At 40.0% G+C, this 16,167-nt stretch overlaps 1 protein-coding gene across 1 annotated transcript; it reads left to right on the top strand.

Annotated features, from left to right (window-relative positions):
* Positions 1–600: 600 nt before the first annotated feature.
* LOC149200419 (uncharacterized) lies at positions 601–12,588 on the top strand. The gene is made up of 3 exons (XM_089402730.1): positions 601–2,612; positions 2,758–3,228; positions 12,076–12,588. Exons 1-3 carry the CDS (start codon positions 1,215–1,217, stop codon positions 12,277–12,279), a joined length of 2,073 nt encoding a protein of 690 aa, XP_089258856.1. The 5' UTR covers positions 601–1,214; the 3' UTR covers positions 12,280–12,588.
* The last annotated feature ends 3,579 nt before the right edge of the window (positions 12,589–16,167 follow it).

Raw genomic sequence — 16,167 nt, 5'->3', positions numbered from 1 at the left:
ATAATTTATATTAATTCATAAAAATAATATTTAGTAAACAAAATGGAATATTTGAATCATGCAATAAAAATAATAAATTATATTATTTTAAAACTAATCTAGATCTATTTTAATTTCAGATATATTAAAAATTCAAATCTCTTCAAATACAAACTTTTTCAAAATAGTGATATTTATATATAATATTTATTTAGTAAATTATAAACTCAAATTATATTTATATACAAATTATGTGCATAATCAAAATTTTCAACATAAAGTAATATTATTATATTATAATTTATATTAATTCATAAAAATAATATTTAGTAAACAAAATAGAATATTTGAATCATACAATAAAAATAATAAATTATATTATTTTAAACTAATCTAAATCTATTTTAATTTCAGATATATTAAAAATTCAAATCTCTTAACATACAAAATTTTTCAAAATAGTTTATTTATTTATCTATTAACCCAACCACTCAAGCTAAAATCCTTTTTAACCTACTTTAAAAATATACATAAAAACACAAACAAATAATGAAGCGCTAACCTTTAGTTTTTTAACTATAAAGTGTGTGGCTTCTCCTAGAAAAGTTAAGTCCTGAGCGCAATCCAATTAAATATTCATGAAGTCCCACAGAGATTCTCTACCGAGAAAAGCCCAAAAATTTCCACGGTACTTTGATGCCCCGAGTGTACTCCAATTAAATATTCCTGAAGTCCCACAGAGATTCTCCACCGAGGAGAGGAAAGCCCAACATTTTCCACGCTAGTGTAATGTGCTGAGCGTAATCCAATTAAATATTCCCGAAGTCCCACAAAGATTCGGTGGAAGCTCAGAATTTTCCTCGGGTAGCGCCAAACTTTCCAAATGTTCAAAGTACAAATCCAGGGTTACCCCCTGCCGCGACAAGAGAGTTTCAGTCTGCATCCCGACTCTTTATTGACTACCTACCTCGTCAAATTCTTCTGTAGACCCAATTTTAGAGTCACCATGGATGGTAGGATGGTAGGGACTGATTCTTGTGATTGGTCCATCCCTGGGACTGGGTTTCGTCCCACATTCTTCTGATACTTTCTCTTTTGGCAAAGCGCAGAGTGAAGTAGCGGATCGGAGTGAGCTGGTGAGCAGTTCAGTTGGCAAGCTTGCCCCAGAAGAGTTAGATACTGGTCACACAGGCGAAGACCAATCGAACTTTCATTCCGAAAATTGTGAACAACAAATGGATCCCCGAGAACCCACCTCGCAAGAAGTAGACAACTCAAACGCTATCAGGGGACAGCCATGGCAGTGCCCTCAACCTGCAAATCCTATCGGAGAAGGCATATCTGCTGCAAATCTTATCCCTGCTGCGAATTCAGGCAGATGCTCCAAATGCCATGAATTAGGGCGCCAGGTCAAGTACTGCACTTCGGCCAATGGCACTGTGAAGTGCGATGCAGCTCAATCTCGGGATCCGGGTGCTCATATTTCTCACCCCAAAATGGGATCCCAAACACACGGTTCCGAAGGAGGAGACTACTCAAACGCTCTCAGGGGCCAGCCATTGCAGTCCTTTCAATCTGAAAATCCCATCGGAGGGAGTAGACCTGCTGCAAGTTCAGACAGATGCTTCAGATGCCGTGAATTAGGACACTGGGCCAAGCACTGCCCTTTAATCAATGCCAGAGTCCAGTTCAACGCAGATCAAGCTGGGTATCCAAGTGCTTCTAATTCTCAGCCCAGAATGGATCACCAAATACCCACCTCCGAAGGAGACTACTCAAACGCTCTCAGGGGCCAGCCATTGCAGTCCTTTCAATCTGAAAATCCCATCGGAGAGAGTAGACCTGCTGCAAGTTCAGACAGATGCTTCAGATGCCGTGAATTAGGACACTGGGCCAAGCACTGCCCTTTAATCAATGCCAGAGTCCAGTTCAACGCAGATCAAGCTGGGTATCCAAGTGCTTCTAATTCTCAGCCCAGAATGGATCACCAAACACCCACCTCCGAAGGAGACTACTCAAACGCTCTCAGGGGCCAGCCATTGCAGTCTTTTCAATCTGAAAATCCCATCGGAGAGAGTAGACCTGCTGCAAGTTCAGACAGATGCTTCAGATGCCGTGAATTAGGACACTGGGCCAAGCACTGCCCTTTAATCAATGCCAGAGTTCAGTTCAACGCAGATCAAGCTGGGTATCCAAGTGCTTCTAATTCTCAGCCCAGAATGGATCACCAAACACCCACCTCCGAAGGAGACTACTCAAACGCTCTCAGGGGCCAGCCATTGCAGTCCTTTCAATCTGAAAATCCCATCGGAGAGAGTAGACCTGCTGCAAGTTCAGACAGATGCTTCAGATGCCGTGAATTAGGACACTGGGCCAAGCACTGCCCTTTAATCAATGCCAGAGTCCAGTTCAACGTAGATCAAGCTGGGTATCCAAGCGCTTCTAATTCTCAGCCCAGAATGGATCACCAAACACCCACCTCCGAAGGAGACTACTCAAACGCTCTCAGGGGCCAGCCATGCCAGTCCTTACAACCTGGAAATCCCATCGACGGTGGTAACCTTGCAGAAAAATCAGACAGATGCTACAAATGCCGTCAATTTGGGCACTGGGCGAAGGATTGCCCTGGTAAGGTACGCCTATTGAAGTCGTGCGTTATAAATTTCTCAGGTTCAGTTCATAACATATCATGGGTTTGGGGATTAATTCATTTTATCACTCTGATCCTGTTTTTCATCTTTTTTGGGGCTGATCTTGATTTTCATGGAATGATTATAGGGAGCTGCTCAATGTAAGTTCTTTCAATGGTGTGATGAACCAGTCTCTTCTCTCAGACAGAATTGTCCAGGAGGAGGAGGAGAGTTTAGACGGCAGTCTACAACTCCCACACAGATTTCCCCAGTAGCTGCAGGAGGAGGGTTTAGAGGGCAGTCTGCAATTTCCACACAGAGTTCTCCAGTAACAGCAGGAGAGTTTAGAGGGCAGCCTGCAAATTCCACACAGAAATCTCTACCGGAAGGGTTTAGAGGGCAGGCTATAAATCCCACACAGAATTCTCCAGCAGGAGGAAGGTGGTTTCGAGGGCAGCGTCCAACTCCCAGCATTAACAGCAATGTTGAGAGTATTGTGAACGGTTACGACTATTCAAAAAAGTGTCCGTGTGGCGCTGGGCCTTGCCCAGTGCGCCGTGTCCGTACTGATAAAAATAAAAATATGGGTCGCTGGTTTGTAACTTGTCCTGTTCGAAAGGTATGAAAATTTTTGGGTTGAATGTCATAGAATTCGGTATTTTTTTTGTTTGTTTGTTAAAGTTGTGTGTTTTTTTTGTGCTTGACTTGTGGTTTGAGAAACACACATCTAAGTTGTCAAAGTCATCCGGGCATCCTGTGGTTTGAGAAACCACCACCCAAGGGCATTTAAGCCGTCAAAATCACCTGGGGATCGCACCCGGCCTAGGCCACACCAGCCCTAAGCTGACTGGATTTTAGCGTATCTCCTCCCCCTACCATGGGTGCAACAGCCTCTGTGAGGTTTGATCCTGGGTCACCTGGGTCACCTTGCTGATAAAGCCCATCCTGAACTAGTTGTGCTAGTAAGACCTAGAGAATTTGGTAACTTTGATGCATTGTAGCTTTGGATTTTTTTTCTCGTATTTTTAGAAATTTCTCTATGCCCCATCATGAGTTGCGATACTAATTTGACAGGTACAAGATAACTTGATAACTTTGCTAATTTGACAGGTAAGAATAAGTTGATAACTTTTTTTTAATTTAAGTTGGTGTTGGAGTGTGATTTACAACCTGCTTTTATTTGGTTAAAAGTTTGTTTTCCCTGGGTATAAGGAAACAGGTTAATGGTTCTACCCAAAGCCATCTGGGAGGAGCCAAAGGTTGCAAAAGCATACTTCCTTCCAGATTACCAGTAGGTTATTCTAGATTGGCATAGTTTCCTGTCACTTATTCCCTTCTAAACTACCAACCGGTTATTCCAGATAACGTAATTTTCCTTAAATAATAATAATGAATCAGTCTGCATTTGCAAACAGCAACCAATGATGACTGTCTCCACTTGCATTTACAAATAGCAACTAGGAATAATAAGATTTCTCACTATTTGAACAATCTGCATTTGATGACTGTCACCACTTGCATTTACAAATAGCAACCAGGAATAATAAGATTGCATTTGATGACTGTCTCCACTTGCATTTACAAAGCAACTAGGAATAATAAGTTTTCTCACTATTTGAAAAAAAAACTCTTTGCTTAGAAGTCATTTATATCCTCGATCATGATTTAGCCAATCTATGCTTAAAATGGACACACAAACATAATAAATTAACCTGGTATGCACACAAATATAAAATGTTGATGGATCCCTTTATGTAGGTTACAGAAATGCTTTTGGGGAATTACCTCCAATGTATTGGTAAAGGTATTGTTAATACTTGGAATTCTAAGGTATAATGTTCAAATCTCTCTCCATGTTAAAATGAATTTGTACTGCATCAAAGCTGTATGTGAAATTGAATTTTATATAATACTACCAAGTAGTGGCGCTCCAACAATGTCCAATGTATTTTGTTTTCCATTAACCATCCAGTTCATCTTCATAAACTGGAATGCTGACTACATAATTATGTCCACAATCTCCTATTGTAACAGTCATGTCCATAACCCATCCTTGCGCTTCCTTGTTGTCCTGCATCCTAACCTTAAGATGGTTCTCTGCAACCAACTGCAAAACTTTTTTCACCACTTTGCGCCACATATAATATGCAACCTAGCCTTGCAGATAGTATCTACAGCACAAATTAAGACAAACAAAACTTAAATTTTGTTGGGCCTAGTAGATAGCACTGTTAAGCATAAATATAATTAAAATTTGTGGGACTTTGTGCATATGCATGTCTAAGACAAGCAAAGCCTGTAGTTTTTTGGGCATAGTACATAAATGTTAAATTTGGACAACTAGGTCCAAACTCCATGTTCTGATGCTCAGATTAAGAGGCTAATATTTTTGTTGGATTCCTCTTTCTGAGAGGTGTAAAATCCATATAAAAATAGTCTTAATCCGATGAGCAGAACTTATATTTTGAATTTATTATTCTTAATAAATTATATGTGCAAGGTCAGCCAGTTTTGTAATGTAGGCTCACATGCCCAACAGATGTGTCACACACCCTCATTGATGGATATATATACAGGAAAAGTTGGAGAGAATTTGATCATAACACAACTCATATCTTCCTCTCTCATCCTAAAAAGTACGAGCTACCTGGAGGACGAATTTCAGCCACACGTGGGAAGGACGAAGAGGATTTTTCTGCTGCTAGGGTTTCGCAGAAGTTTGACCAGCGTTGACTTTGGTCAACGCTCGGTCCAAACAAGCTGAAAACTTGTGGGAGGTTCGATTTTTGAAGGCCGTACTACCTGGCACAAAAATCGAGGTCAAAGGGTTGACCGTTTTGCTGCTGCGTTGACTTTTAGCTTGCTGCCCCTGCGTTGACTTTTCAGGACAGCGTTGACTTTTGTAGAACTGACTTGGGTTGACTCATCCACTGGTTGGAGGGTTGTTGTGACACATGCTGGGCTGGCTGACCAAAGGAGACTTTGCTGGTTGAAGCATCCTGTTGACCGCCGAAACAAACACATACATTTTTCTTGTTTCTGATTTGTCTTCTGTAAGATCTGCTTATATGTTCTATCTGCATTTTGCCTATCTACTTGTATGATTGCTGTGAGAAAAGTGAAATTGCTCTTAGCATAGAACATCTACAAAACTTTACATGGTATCAGAGCTGAGGTGAAGACAAACTCTATCTATAGCAATCATCATTGAAGGAAATGGATTCCTCTAAGCTTGAATTCAAGGAGAATGACAAGCTGACTGGAAGTGATGACTTCCATGCCTGGAAGATGTTATTAGATCTCAAATTAGAAGATCATGATCTCCTAGATCATGTGACAGGGAAGATTCAAGAACCTCCATCAAATGCCTCTGCTGCTGTTAAACACAAGTATAAGAAGGGAGAAATCAGAGCAAAGCTGCTGATCAGGGAATCCATAAATAAGAGTCTGGTTACCTACATATCTGAACTAGGCACATCCAAGGAGATGTATGACAAGCTGATACTTATGTTCCGAGTAAACAATGTGAACCAAGTGCTATTCCTCAAGAACAAGTTGAAGAATATGAAGAAGGGCCGAGACGAGTCTATTCAAACTTTCTTTATGAAGTTGACCGAAACCAGGAACAATCTGCTAGCTATTGGGGAGACAATAGCTGATCGTGAGATGGTTCTCACCGCACTTGGAGGACTTCCATATGAATGGCAAGTATTCACAACTACCATTCTCAACAATAATACCATCCCTAACTTTGATGAGCTTCTGTCTAAATGTATGCAAGAAGAAACAAGGATGAAGGAATTTAATAATGAAAGAAATGCTGCCTATGTTGCTCATTCCCGAAAGAAGAACTCTGGTGGTTCCAAGGACAAAGGAAGGACTAAGATTCAAAAGAAGAAGGGTAAATGTTTCACCTGCCATAGGACTGGACACTATGCTAGAGAATGCCCCTTCCAGAAGAATTCTCCCGATAGTGACGACAACAACAACAACCGAAGGAATGGGAATCGAAGAAATGACAAATCCAAAGGAAAGAGGAAGGCTCACTTTGAAGGAAACAATCCACCTTCTAAAAGGACCAGAAATACCAGGTATGAGGAGTCTAATGTTGTTGATAAAAGAAATGAGTATATTCTAATATCTGCTCTCTCAGCTGCATCTCCGCCCGACACTATGGATGTCTGGCTAATCGATAGTGGTGCCTCAAGACACATCACCGGATTCAAGGAAGCACTTTCTGACATGGTTGAAAGGGATACTAATCTAGAAATTATCCTTGGGGATAATGCCACTTATCCTGTGAAAGGGACCGAGACTGTGACCCTCCACTTGTCTCAAGGACAAGTCCTCCATCTACAAGATGTACTCTATGTACCCAAATTGAAGAAGAACCTTGTGTCTGTATCTGCCATGGAAGACAAAGGATTCAATGTAACTTTCTCTGATGGAAAGGTACTCATGTGGAAGAAGAGCTTCAAGGAAGCTATCTCAATTGGTTTTAGGGTTGGTACACTCTACCAGGTTGGAGGGAGTCCGTTGGGAGCTATGACTTGTGATACTATCTGTCAAACCGAACTATGGCACCGAAGATTTGGACACCTTCATTACAAGGCTCTTCCCGAAGCAAGGAAGGTGGTGACAGGGATGCCTGATTTTGGAAATAATCATAAAGGTGCATGTAAGGGCTGTGCTGAAGGAAAACATACAAGGGGACCTTTCCCCTCAAGTGTCACAAAGACATCTGAGATATTGCATCTGGTCCATTCTGATCTTTCCGGTATGTTGCCTGTAACATCCCTGGGGGGATGTTCTTACTATATGACATTTACTGATGACTTCTCTCGCAAAACCTGGATATACTTCTTGAAGAAGAAGGATGAGGCTTTCATGTGGTTCCGTACCTTCAAAGCCTTGGTGGAAAATATGACCGGAAAGAAGATCAAGATTTTGAGGACTGACAATGGCACTAAATATGAGTCAAATGAGTTCAAAGACTTTTGCAGAGAAGCTGGCATTAAGAGGGAGACTACCACTGCATATACTCCTGAGCAGAATGGTGTTGCTGAACGCAAGAATAGGACTATTGTGGAAGCTGCCCGTGCCATGCTATGTGACCAGGATCTTCCAAAGTTTCTGTGGGGAGAAGCTGCAAATACTGCTGTGTACATTCAAAACCGATGCCCTCATTCCGCTTTGGACTCCAAAACTCCCGAAGAGGTTTTCTCTGGTAAGAAACCTGATGTCTCACATTTTAGAATTTTTGGATGTCCTGTCTATTTTCATGTGCCGAAAGAAAAGAGAAGTAAGCTGGATGCTACTGGGAAGAAAGGAATGTTTGTGGGCTACAGTGAGACTTCTAAGGCATATAGAGTCTATGTACCTGGTCAAAGGGAAGTAGAGATAAGCCATGATGTCACTTTTGACGAAGATGCTTCCCTGAAGAAAGTAGTAGATCTTCCTAGATCTGAAGAAAACCATGAAGAAAGACCTGGAAATCTGGAAGAACCCCAGGATGAGACTATGCCTGATGTTGAAGGGCCAATGGACCCTATTGATCCTTCCCCTTCTCTAGGAAAGAGGCCATCATGGCTCAGGGACACCCTCGAAGATGCTGAGGGTCATGCTGCCCCAAGGGGAACATTCCGAGAAAGCAAGAAGCCGTGTAGATACCAAGGGTATCTAGCTGCCATGAGTACTATTATACAATCTGAACCTGGATCTTTTGAGGAAGCCATCAAGCATCAAGTCTGGAAGGATGCTATGCATGAAGAATATGAGGCTATTATGAAGAATGATGTCTGGGATGTGGTCCCGAGACCGAAGGACAAATCTGTTGTCACCGCTAAATGGCTCTACAAGATTAAACATGGATCTGATGGGAGTGCTGAAAAGTTCAAGGCAAGATTTGTTGCCCGTGGCTTCTCTCAAAAGGAAGGAATTGACTATGACGATATATTTGCACCTGTGGCTCGATATACCACCATCCGATCCATCATAGCCCTTGCTGCTACGCAAGGATGGAGTCTTCATCAAATGGATGTCAAGACCACTTTTCTGCATGGTGCAATAAAGGAAGAGGTGTATGTAGAACAACCTCTGGGATTTGAAGTTCAAGATCGAGACACTTATGTCTGCAGGTTGAAGAAAGCCCTCTATGGGTTAAAGCAAGCACCCAGAGCTTGGTATGAGAGGATGGATAGTTACTTGATGAAGCTGGGCTTCACTCGAAGCAATGTTGATCCAAACCTTTACTTTAAGGTTGTGGAAGGAAAGCCTCTCATTCTAGTGCTGTATGTGGACGACCTCTTCCTGACAGGTGATGACCCTCTCATTCATCAATGTAAGAGGGAGCTTGCTGCTGAGTTCGAGATGAAAGACCTAGGACTGATGCACTATTTCCTAGGCCTGGAGGTCTGGCAGAGACCTGGAGAGATTTTCCTTTCTCAAGGAAAGTATATTGTAAAGCTTCTGGAAAGATTTGGGATGGTGGACTGTAAGTCCGTGTCGACACCAATGGAACTCAACTTTAAGAAGTTGAGTGGCAGCACTGCAGGGCCTATCTTGGCCAATCCTACTGAGTATCGTCAACTCATAGGAGCTTTGATGTTCTTAGTGAACACCCGTCCGGACATATGTTTTGCAGTGAATACTTTGAGTCAACAGATGGTTGAGCCTTATCATTTTCACTGGGTTGGTGCCAAGAATCTTTTGAGATATCTTCGGGGCACGATAAACCATGGGCTGAGATACACTGCCGGGAGTGTGATACTCCGGGGATATACTGATGCCGATTGGGCTGGCAGTGTGGTGGATCGTAAGAGCACATCTGGATGCTGTTTCAATCTTGGTTCTGCTTCGATCTCATGGATGAGCAGGAAGCAGAAGTCGGTGGCTTTGAGCACCGCGGAGGCCGAATACATTGCTGCTAGTATGGCCTGTTGTGAAGCAGTTTGGTTGAGGAAGCTCTTTAGTGAGCTGTTCCAACATGTGCTAGATACCACTGTAATACTCTGTGATAATCAGAGTGGGATTCGTATGACTGAGAATCCTGTGTTCCACGACCGATCCAAGCATATTGATATCAGGTACCACTTTATCCGGGATATGGTACAGCGAGGCGCCGTAAGGCTCGATCATATAGGAACTGATGAGCAGGTCGCGGATATTCTCACTAAGCCCCTGGGGAAGGTCAAGTTCCTAACCTTCCGTGAGAGTCTTGGTGTCGTGGAAAGACCCTATGATGTGGGTCCTGTTGGACGATGAGCTCTGGGAGCTCTGGGGGGCTTTGGGGATAGCTTCTCGGAGCTATAAGCACTCATAATGCTTCTGCCCCACCCTTGTGATTATTGAGCTGGTTCGCCACTCATTTAATCTGTGCCCCGTATGCATCCTACCCATTGAGTTCAGGGCTCATGGGAAGTACCTCTCATTTGGCCAATGAGGTGTGGAAAAGCTAGAGACTATTAGCAAAGACTGATGGACGCATCAGAGATTGCCGTACTCTCTATCTAGGATGGCATGGTCCAACCACTTGATCTGGGATCAAGATTTGTGAGGTCTGGGACCTCTGGACTGATTATGTCAGTCGGGGAATGATGTCTTTGTGACTGACCCACTTCTGTTCTGAAATAAAGAAGCCAGCAAAGCAAGTTTCGGCGGGATGACTCACGATGTTAATTGCACTAATAGATGGAGTTCTCCCTAGTTGAGAGGGAGTGTTAAATTTGGACAACTAGGTCCAAACTCCATGTTCTGATGCTCAGATTAAGAGGCTAATATTTTTGTTGGATTCCTCTTTCTGAGAGGTGTAAAATCCATATAAAAATAGTCTTAATCCGATGAGCAGAACTTATATTTTGAATTTATTATTCTTAATAAATTATATGTGCAAGGTCAGCCAGTTTTGTAATGTAGGCTCACATGCCCAACAGATGTGTCACACACCCTCATTGATGGATATATATACAGGAAAAGTTGGAGAGAATTTGATCATAACACAACTCACATCTTCCTCTCTCATCCTAAAAAGTACGAGCTACCTGGAGGACGAATTTCAGCCACACGTGGGAAGGACGAAGAGGATTTTTCTGCTGCTAGGGTTTCGCAGAAGTTTGACCAGCGTTGACTTTGGTCAACGCTTGGTCCAAACAAGCTGAAAACTTGTGGGAGGTTCGATTTTTGAAGGCCGTACTACCTGGCACAAAAATCGAGGTCAAAGGGTTGACCGTTTTGCTGCTGCGTTGACTTTTAGCTTGCTGCCCCTGCTTGACTTTTCAGGACAGCATTGACTTTTGTAGAACTGACTTGGGTTGACTCATCTACTGGTTGGAGGGTTGTTGTGACACATGCTGGGCTGGCTGACCAAAGGAGACTTTGCTGGTTGAAGCATCCTGTTGACCGCCGAAACAAACACATACATTTTTCTTGTTTCTGATTTGTCTTCTGTAAGATCTGCTTATATGTTCTATCTGCATTTTGCTTATCTACTTGTATGATTGCTGTGAGAAAAGTGAAATTGCTCTTAGCATAGAACATCTACAAAACTTTACAATAAAGCACTCCTAATTATAAATATAATTAAAATTTGTGGGCATTTGTGCATACACATGTTTATCTGTTTGCTTAAATGTTGTGATATCGGTGGTTGAATTTCTGCCCTAATTGTATTTTATACTTATTTAGCTTAGCACAAGCTTTTGTAAATTCTTCCACCATTTCCATTTCACATTTCCATTTCTATTATTGATGTTCAGATTTACGCTCTCTACAGGTTTATGCCCTCTAATGGGTGAGTGCCTTTGAGGTGGATACCCAACCAAATCTGTAATATGGCTACTAGTTATATGCTTCTCGTTTAATAGCTCATGCATATGAGCAATTTCGTATAGTGTACTGACTATGATTTGCATGGCATGAGTCCACTTCTTCAGCTCCTATTTTCAGTGAGCGGTGCTTAAAACTCAGCTTGCTTAATTGTTGGGTAAACTTTTAACTATTCATCTATGGACATCATTCCAGGGAGAACTACTAATATCAAGGATTTCAGCCATGATCCAATTGTAATAAAGGAAGAACATTTTCATTTGCAGGGCAGACTAGTTTTCTTCCCATTTAATTTATACTTGATCTGGGTTCAGTAACAAGATGCTGTTTGTTTCTATTGCAAAAAATTATAATATCCTTTTCTATGTCTGTGATTGACTTTCAGTTTTGGTTTCGGTAGCATGAGACTTCCATTCCATTTTATTATGCGCTTCTGTTTGGTGGTTGAGTGAAAGTTGCGCAACATATAATCTTGATGAAATAGCTAATTACAATAATGTGTATTTGGCCTTGGAAGTAAAACTCTGTTGTGAAAGGGGTAGTAGGTGACAACTACACTGTCTGGTATCATATTTTTCGACTTCAAAACATCTTCAATGTCTTATGAGGCTCTTTTGACATTTTCAGCTTCGTTGTGTTGCAGGGAGAAGGATCTTGTGGTTTTTTCAAATGGCGTGATGACTTGGTTTCAACAAATATCCCTCTGCCAGATACTGCTAACGATTTTACACCTAAACATGAAGGAGGCAATTCAGGGAGAAATGGTGCTTTACCTTGTTTCAACTGTGGCAAAGAAGGCCATTGGAAAAAGGACTGCCCTCAGTTAAAAGGATATCTAAATTCATAAATATGGTCAGGATCATTCTGGTTAAGGATTCATGTTCATTGATTAAAGGGCTTGAGTGCAAGGTAGCGTTACTCTTATGTTAAGTTGCAAAGTAGATTTTTACTAAATAGTCCATGCCTCTTACAAAGATGAAAGGTAGTTTTTATCAGCTTAAACATAATTTGAACAACCAAAATCTGGCAACAAAAAATTGTGAGAAAAAGGTGGCTTATAAATAACTACATACACTAAAAGTTATGCCAACTCAAAAGCTAACTTTGACGTGCAAATCATTAGGTTAATGTGATAACATCTCTCATTGTGATGCTACCATCATCTTTGGATTTTCTTGTGATTGTTGGGATGCATTCTTACTTGCAAATTTTTCATCTCTAGTTGAAGATAAATTTCTTTATTTCTTTTTAAATGAAACAAGAATGGGCTCTATATATTGTGAACAACATTATATGAAAATATAGTTTCAAAGCCCAACACTCTGATATTACATAACCAAGTTTGCAACAAACAATGTGATGTACATTCTATATTTTCCTAATATTCTGTTTGACAAAAGCATCTAAGATCCTAAGACTCTAAAAGACGTTATAATTAGCAAAATACATGAAGACTATTTTACTTCTCCCTGATCAATATATGATAGAGCAAGAGTGCTGCTCCTCAATATCCACTGGTTCCACCATCTCTTCTTTCTTGAATTTAACTTGAGCAGAGTTACCTGAGATCATGTTGTTTGACGCTAAGCAGAGGGAATGCTTCTGAAGATTGTGTGTCAAATTTCAGTGTACTACATTCAACATCCAAAATTTCAAGCCTTTGTTTTTCTTTGAACTATTAAATTCATGATGGATGTATGTTGAGAAATATAAGACGTTCATTCTCATGCAGTTTGGTTGGTGATTGGGAATAAAGATCTCCTATTAGATTGAATAGATTTCACATGTCCCCTTAGAGATCTCTTGAGTTCCATTACATCTTTGTTTTCCATACTTGAGCATAAAACACAAAGCCTCATGAACCGAACCAAATTGAAATTGATAAAGACAAGTCTAGAATGAGAGCCTCGATTGAAGAGAATTAGGGAGGAGGTTATAGATACCTACACTTTCTCTAAGTACTGAAACTATAATTGAGACCCTTCACTAGAAATCCTCCTACTTTCTCTAAGTACTGAAACTATAATTGAGACCCTTCACTAGAAATCCTCACACTTTCTCTAAGTACTGAAACTATAATTGAGACCCTTCACTAGAAATCCTCACAATGTGATCAGTAAAAGGCAATACAGAAAAATAACACACATAAGATTAGAAGACCAAGGAGAAATAGAGTTGAGGGATCACCTTCCCAAAAAGCCCTTTCAATTTGCCTTCACTAGAACCAGTGAGCTAATGCAAAAATTTAGAAGCCAAATTGACAACTTTTACTACAATCTCTTGAGAAATTCTGAAAATTGGGATAAAACAACTAAGATCTTGGACAAGCCACGATATAATTACTGAAAATTGGGATAAAACAACTAAGATCTTGGACAAGCCACGATATAATTACTAGGAGGCTTGATAGTTGAAGGTCCCAGCGATAGATGTTCCCAATTCTTTGCCTCCTATGTTCCATTATTCCAATGAGTTTGACAATTTCTTCACAGTGAAACATTCACTAAACAAGTACTCGGTAACACAAGATTAGAACACCAAGGGGAAATAGAGTTTTGACAATATGATTGCATATATGTTTGTACCAATTGTATTGGTACATTATATACACCAGTTTTTTTTTTTTCCTCGGAAAAAGAGAGTTGAAAGCTCACTTTCCCCAAAAATCCCCTTCAAATTGCCTTCACTAGAACTAGAGAGCTAGAACCAAAACGTAAAAACCAAACTAACAACCTTTACTACCATCCCTTGAAATCCTGAAATTTGGAATAAAAAAACCAAGATCCCAGACAAACCACCCTATTACAGAAAAATAACACAAGATTAGAAGACCATGGAGAAATAGAGTTGAGGGATCACCTTCCCAAAAAGCCCTTTCAAATTGCCTTCACTAGAACCAGTGAGCTAATGCAAAAATGTAGAAGCCAAATTGATAACTTTTACTACAATCTCTTGAGAAATTCTGAAAATTGGGATAAAACAACTAAGATCCTGGACAAGCCACGATATAATTACTAGGAGGCTTGATAGTTGAAGGTCCCAGCGATAGATGTTCTCAATTCTTTGACTCCCATGTTCCATTATTCCACTGAGTTTGACAATTTCTTCACAATTAAACATTCACTAAACAAGTACTCGATAACACAAGATTAGAAGACCAAGGGGAAATACAGTTTTGACAATACGATTGCATATATGTTTGTACCAACTGTATTGGTACATTATATACACCAGGTTTTGTTTTTTTTTCCTCGGAAAAAGAGAGTTGAAGGCTCACTTTCCCCAAAAATCCCCTTCAAATCGCCTTCACTAGAACTAGAGAGCTAGAACCAAAATGTAAAAACCAAACTAACAACCTTTACTACCATCCCTTGAAATCCTGAAATTTGGAATAAAAAAACCAAGATCCCAGACAAACCACCCTATTACATAGAAATTACTTACTAAGAGACTTGACCACCACCAAGGTCCCAAGTGCAAATGTTGCCAATTCTTTGCCTGTTGTGTTCTATTATTACATAGAGTGGAAAATTTATTCTTACCAAAGCATTTATTAAACAAAGTCGTGGTTAAGGTTCACATGTTAGGGAGGTTGTGTTGATCTTGATACTTTGATCCTGGTACAATGGAGTTGATATGTTCAATGTGGAATCATGAAGGCAATAAATATTGATTGATGTAGCATGTTGCATAGTGAGCACACCCTATTTGTTTCATACTCTTCTTTAATTAATGTAGAAATTCCCACTATAGATCAACAGTTTATGCAATATACTAAAACACAATACAAGATCTACTTCTACAACACTTTGTGGAAGCTTAATCAAATTGAGCAAGATCAAGAGAACACATATAACTGAGAATGAGAAATCAATCACACATAACACAAAAGAAATAACCCAGGAAAGCCTCAGCCTAAAACCCCAATCTCTGTATTATCATATAAGTGGAAATCTTGTTCAAGTTACAAAAAGAATCAGCTCTCAAGCTATTCTGCTCTCTCTGCAATCAAACAATACAGCTCACAGACTGAATAGACATTGTATATGTCCTCCTCAAGCCCTCCAAGCTTCTTATTTCCTTGCGCAATTTTTCTTGAGGTCTAGTGAAGCCACATGCGTGAATTGGCCTCATCACACTCACAAAACTTGAAGAAGTAACTGCGCAATTGTCAAGGGAAGAATTCCTTTTGCATGCAAAGAATATTCACAATGGAATATTCTAACAACTGATAGTACACTGCTCCTCCATCTAATCTCAATTGGGTCTTTGTTTAAATTGACATGCATGAATTATTTATGAGAGAATATTCAGTTATCTGAAGTGCAGTAGTTACATGCATGCATGCATTAACTAACTGAACTCACATTAATTCAACAAACTATTTGAATTAATTTAACTGGACTTGATCCAGTTAACTGAGTCAACTAATTACAACTCAATATTACAACTCATCTTTATCTCTTTAACTGATGGATAAATTCCTCAATTAATGGAGAAACTATTGCGTGTCCCCACATAGACTTCATGTTTGATTTTTCTTAACTAATTAGCTCAAGATGAATTAATTAATTATTTTACAAACAACTGCTAAAATCAAATTCGAATTTTACTTCTCTATTTTAGTTTAGGGACTAACTAAAATAGGAAGATATCCCAAAATGCTATTTATAGCAGTACTAAATTTAGCACTTCTATATTTAGCATTTCTTGTTGCTATTTTCAACACTCCCTC

Source organism: Pinus tabuliformis, chromosome 2_1, assembly GCF_031772625.1.
Source record: "Pinus tabuliformis cultivar Carrire ecotype Pingquan chromosome 2_1, CPIR1, whole genome shotgun sequence".
Taxonomy (NCBI): Eukaryota; Viridiplantae; Streptophyta; class Pinopsida; order Pinales; family Pinaceae; genus Pinus; species Pinus tabuliformis.
This window is presented reverse-complemented; position numbering and strand designations above follow the sequence as displayed.

Excerpts from the sequence above, each read along its gene's own strand:
- LOC149200419 (XM_089402730.1), top strand. The coding sequence starts at position 1,215 with ATGGATCCCCGAGAACCCACCTCGCAAGAAGTAGACAACTCAAACGCT. Across the intron at positions 2,613-2,757 it reads CGAAGGATTGCCCTGGTAAG|GGAGCTGCTCAATGTAAGTT; the intron begins GTACGCCTATTG and ends GAATGATTATAG. Across the intron at positions 3,229-12,075 it reads TAACTTGTCCTGTTCGAAAG|GGAGAAGGATCTTGTGGTTT; the intron begins GTATGAAAATTT and ends GTTGTGTTGCAG.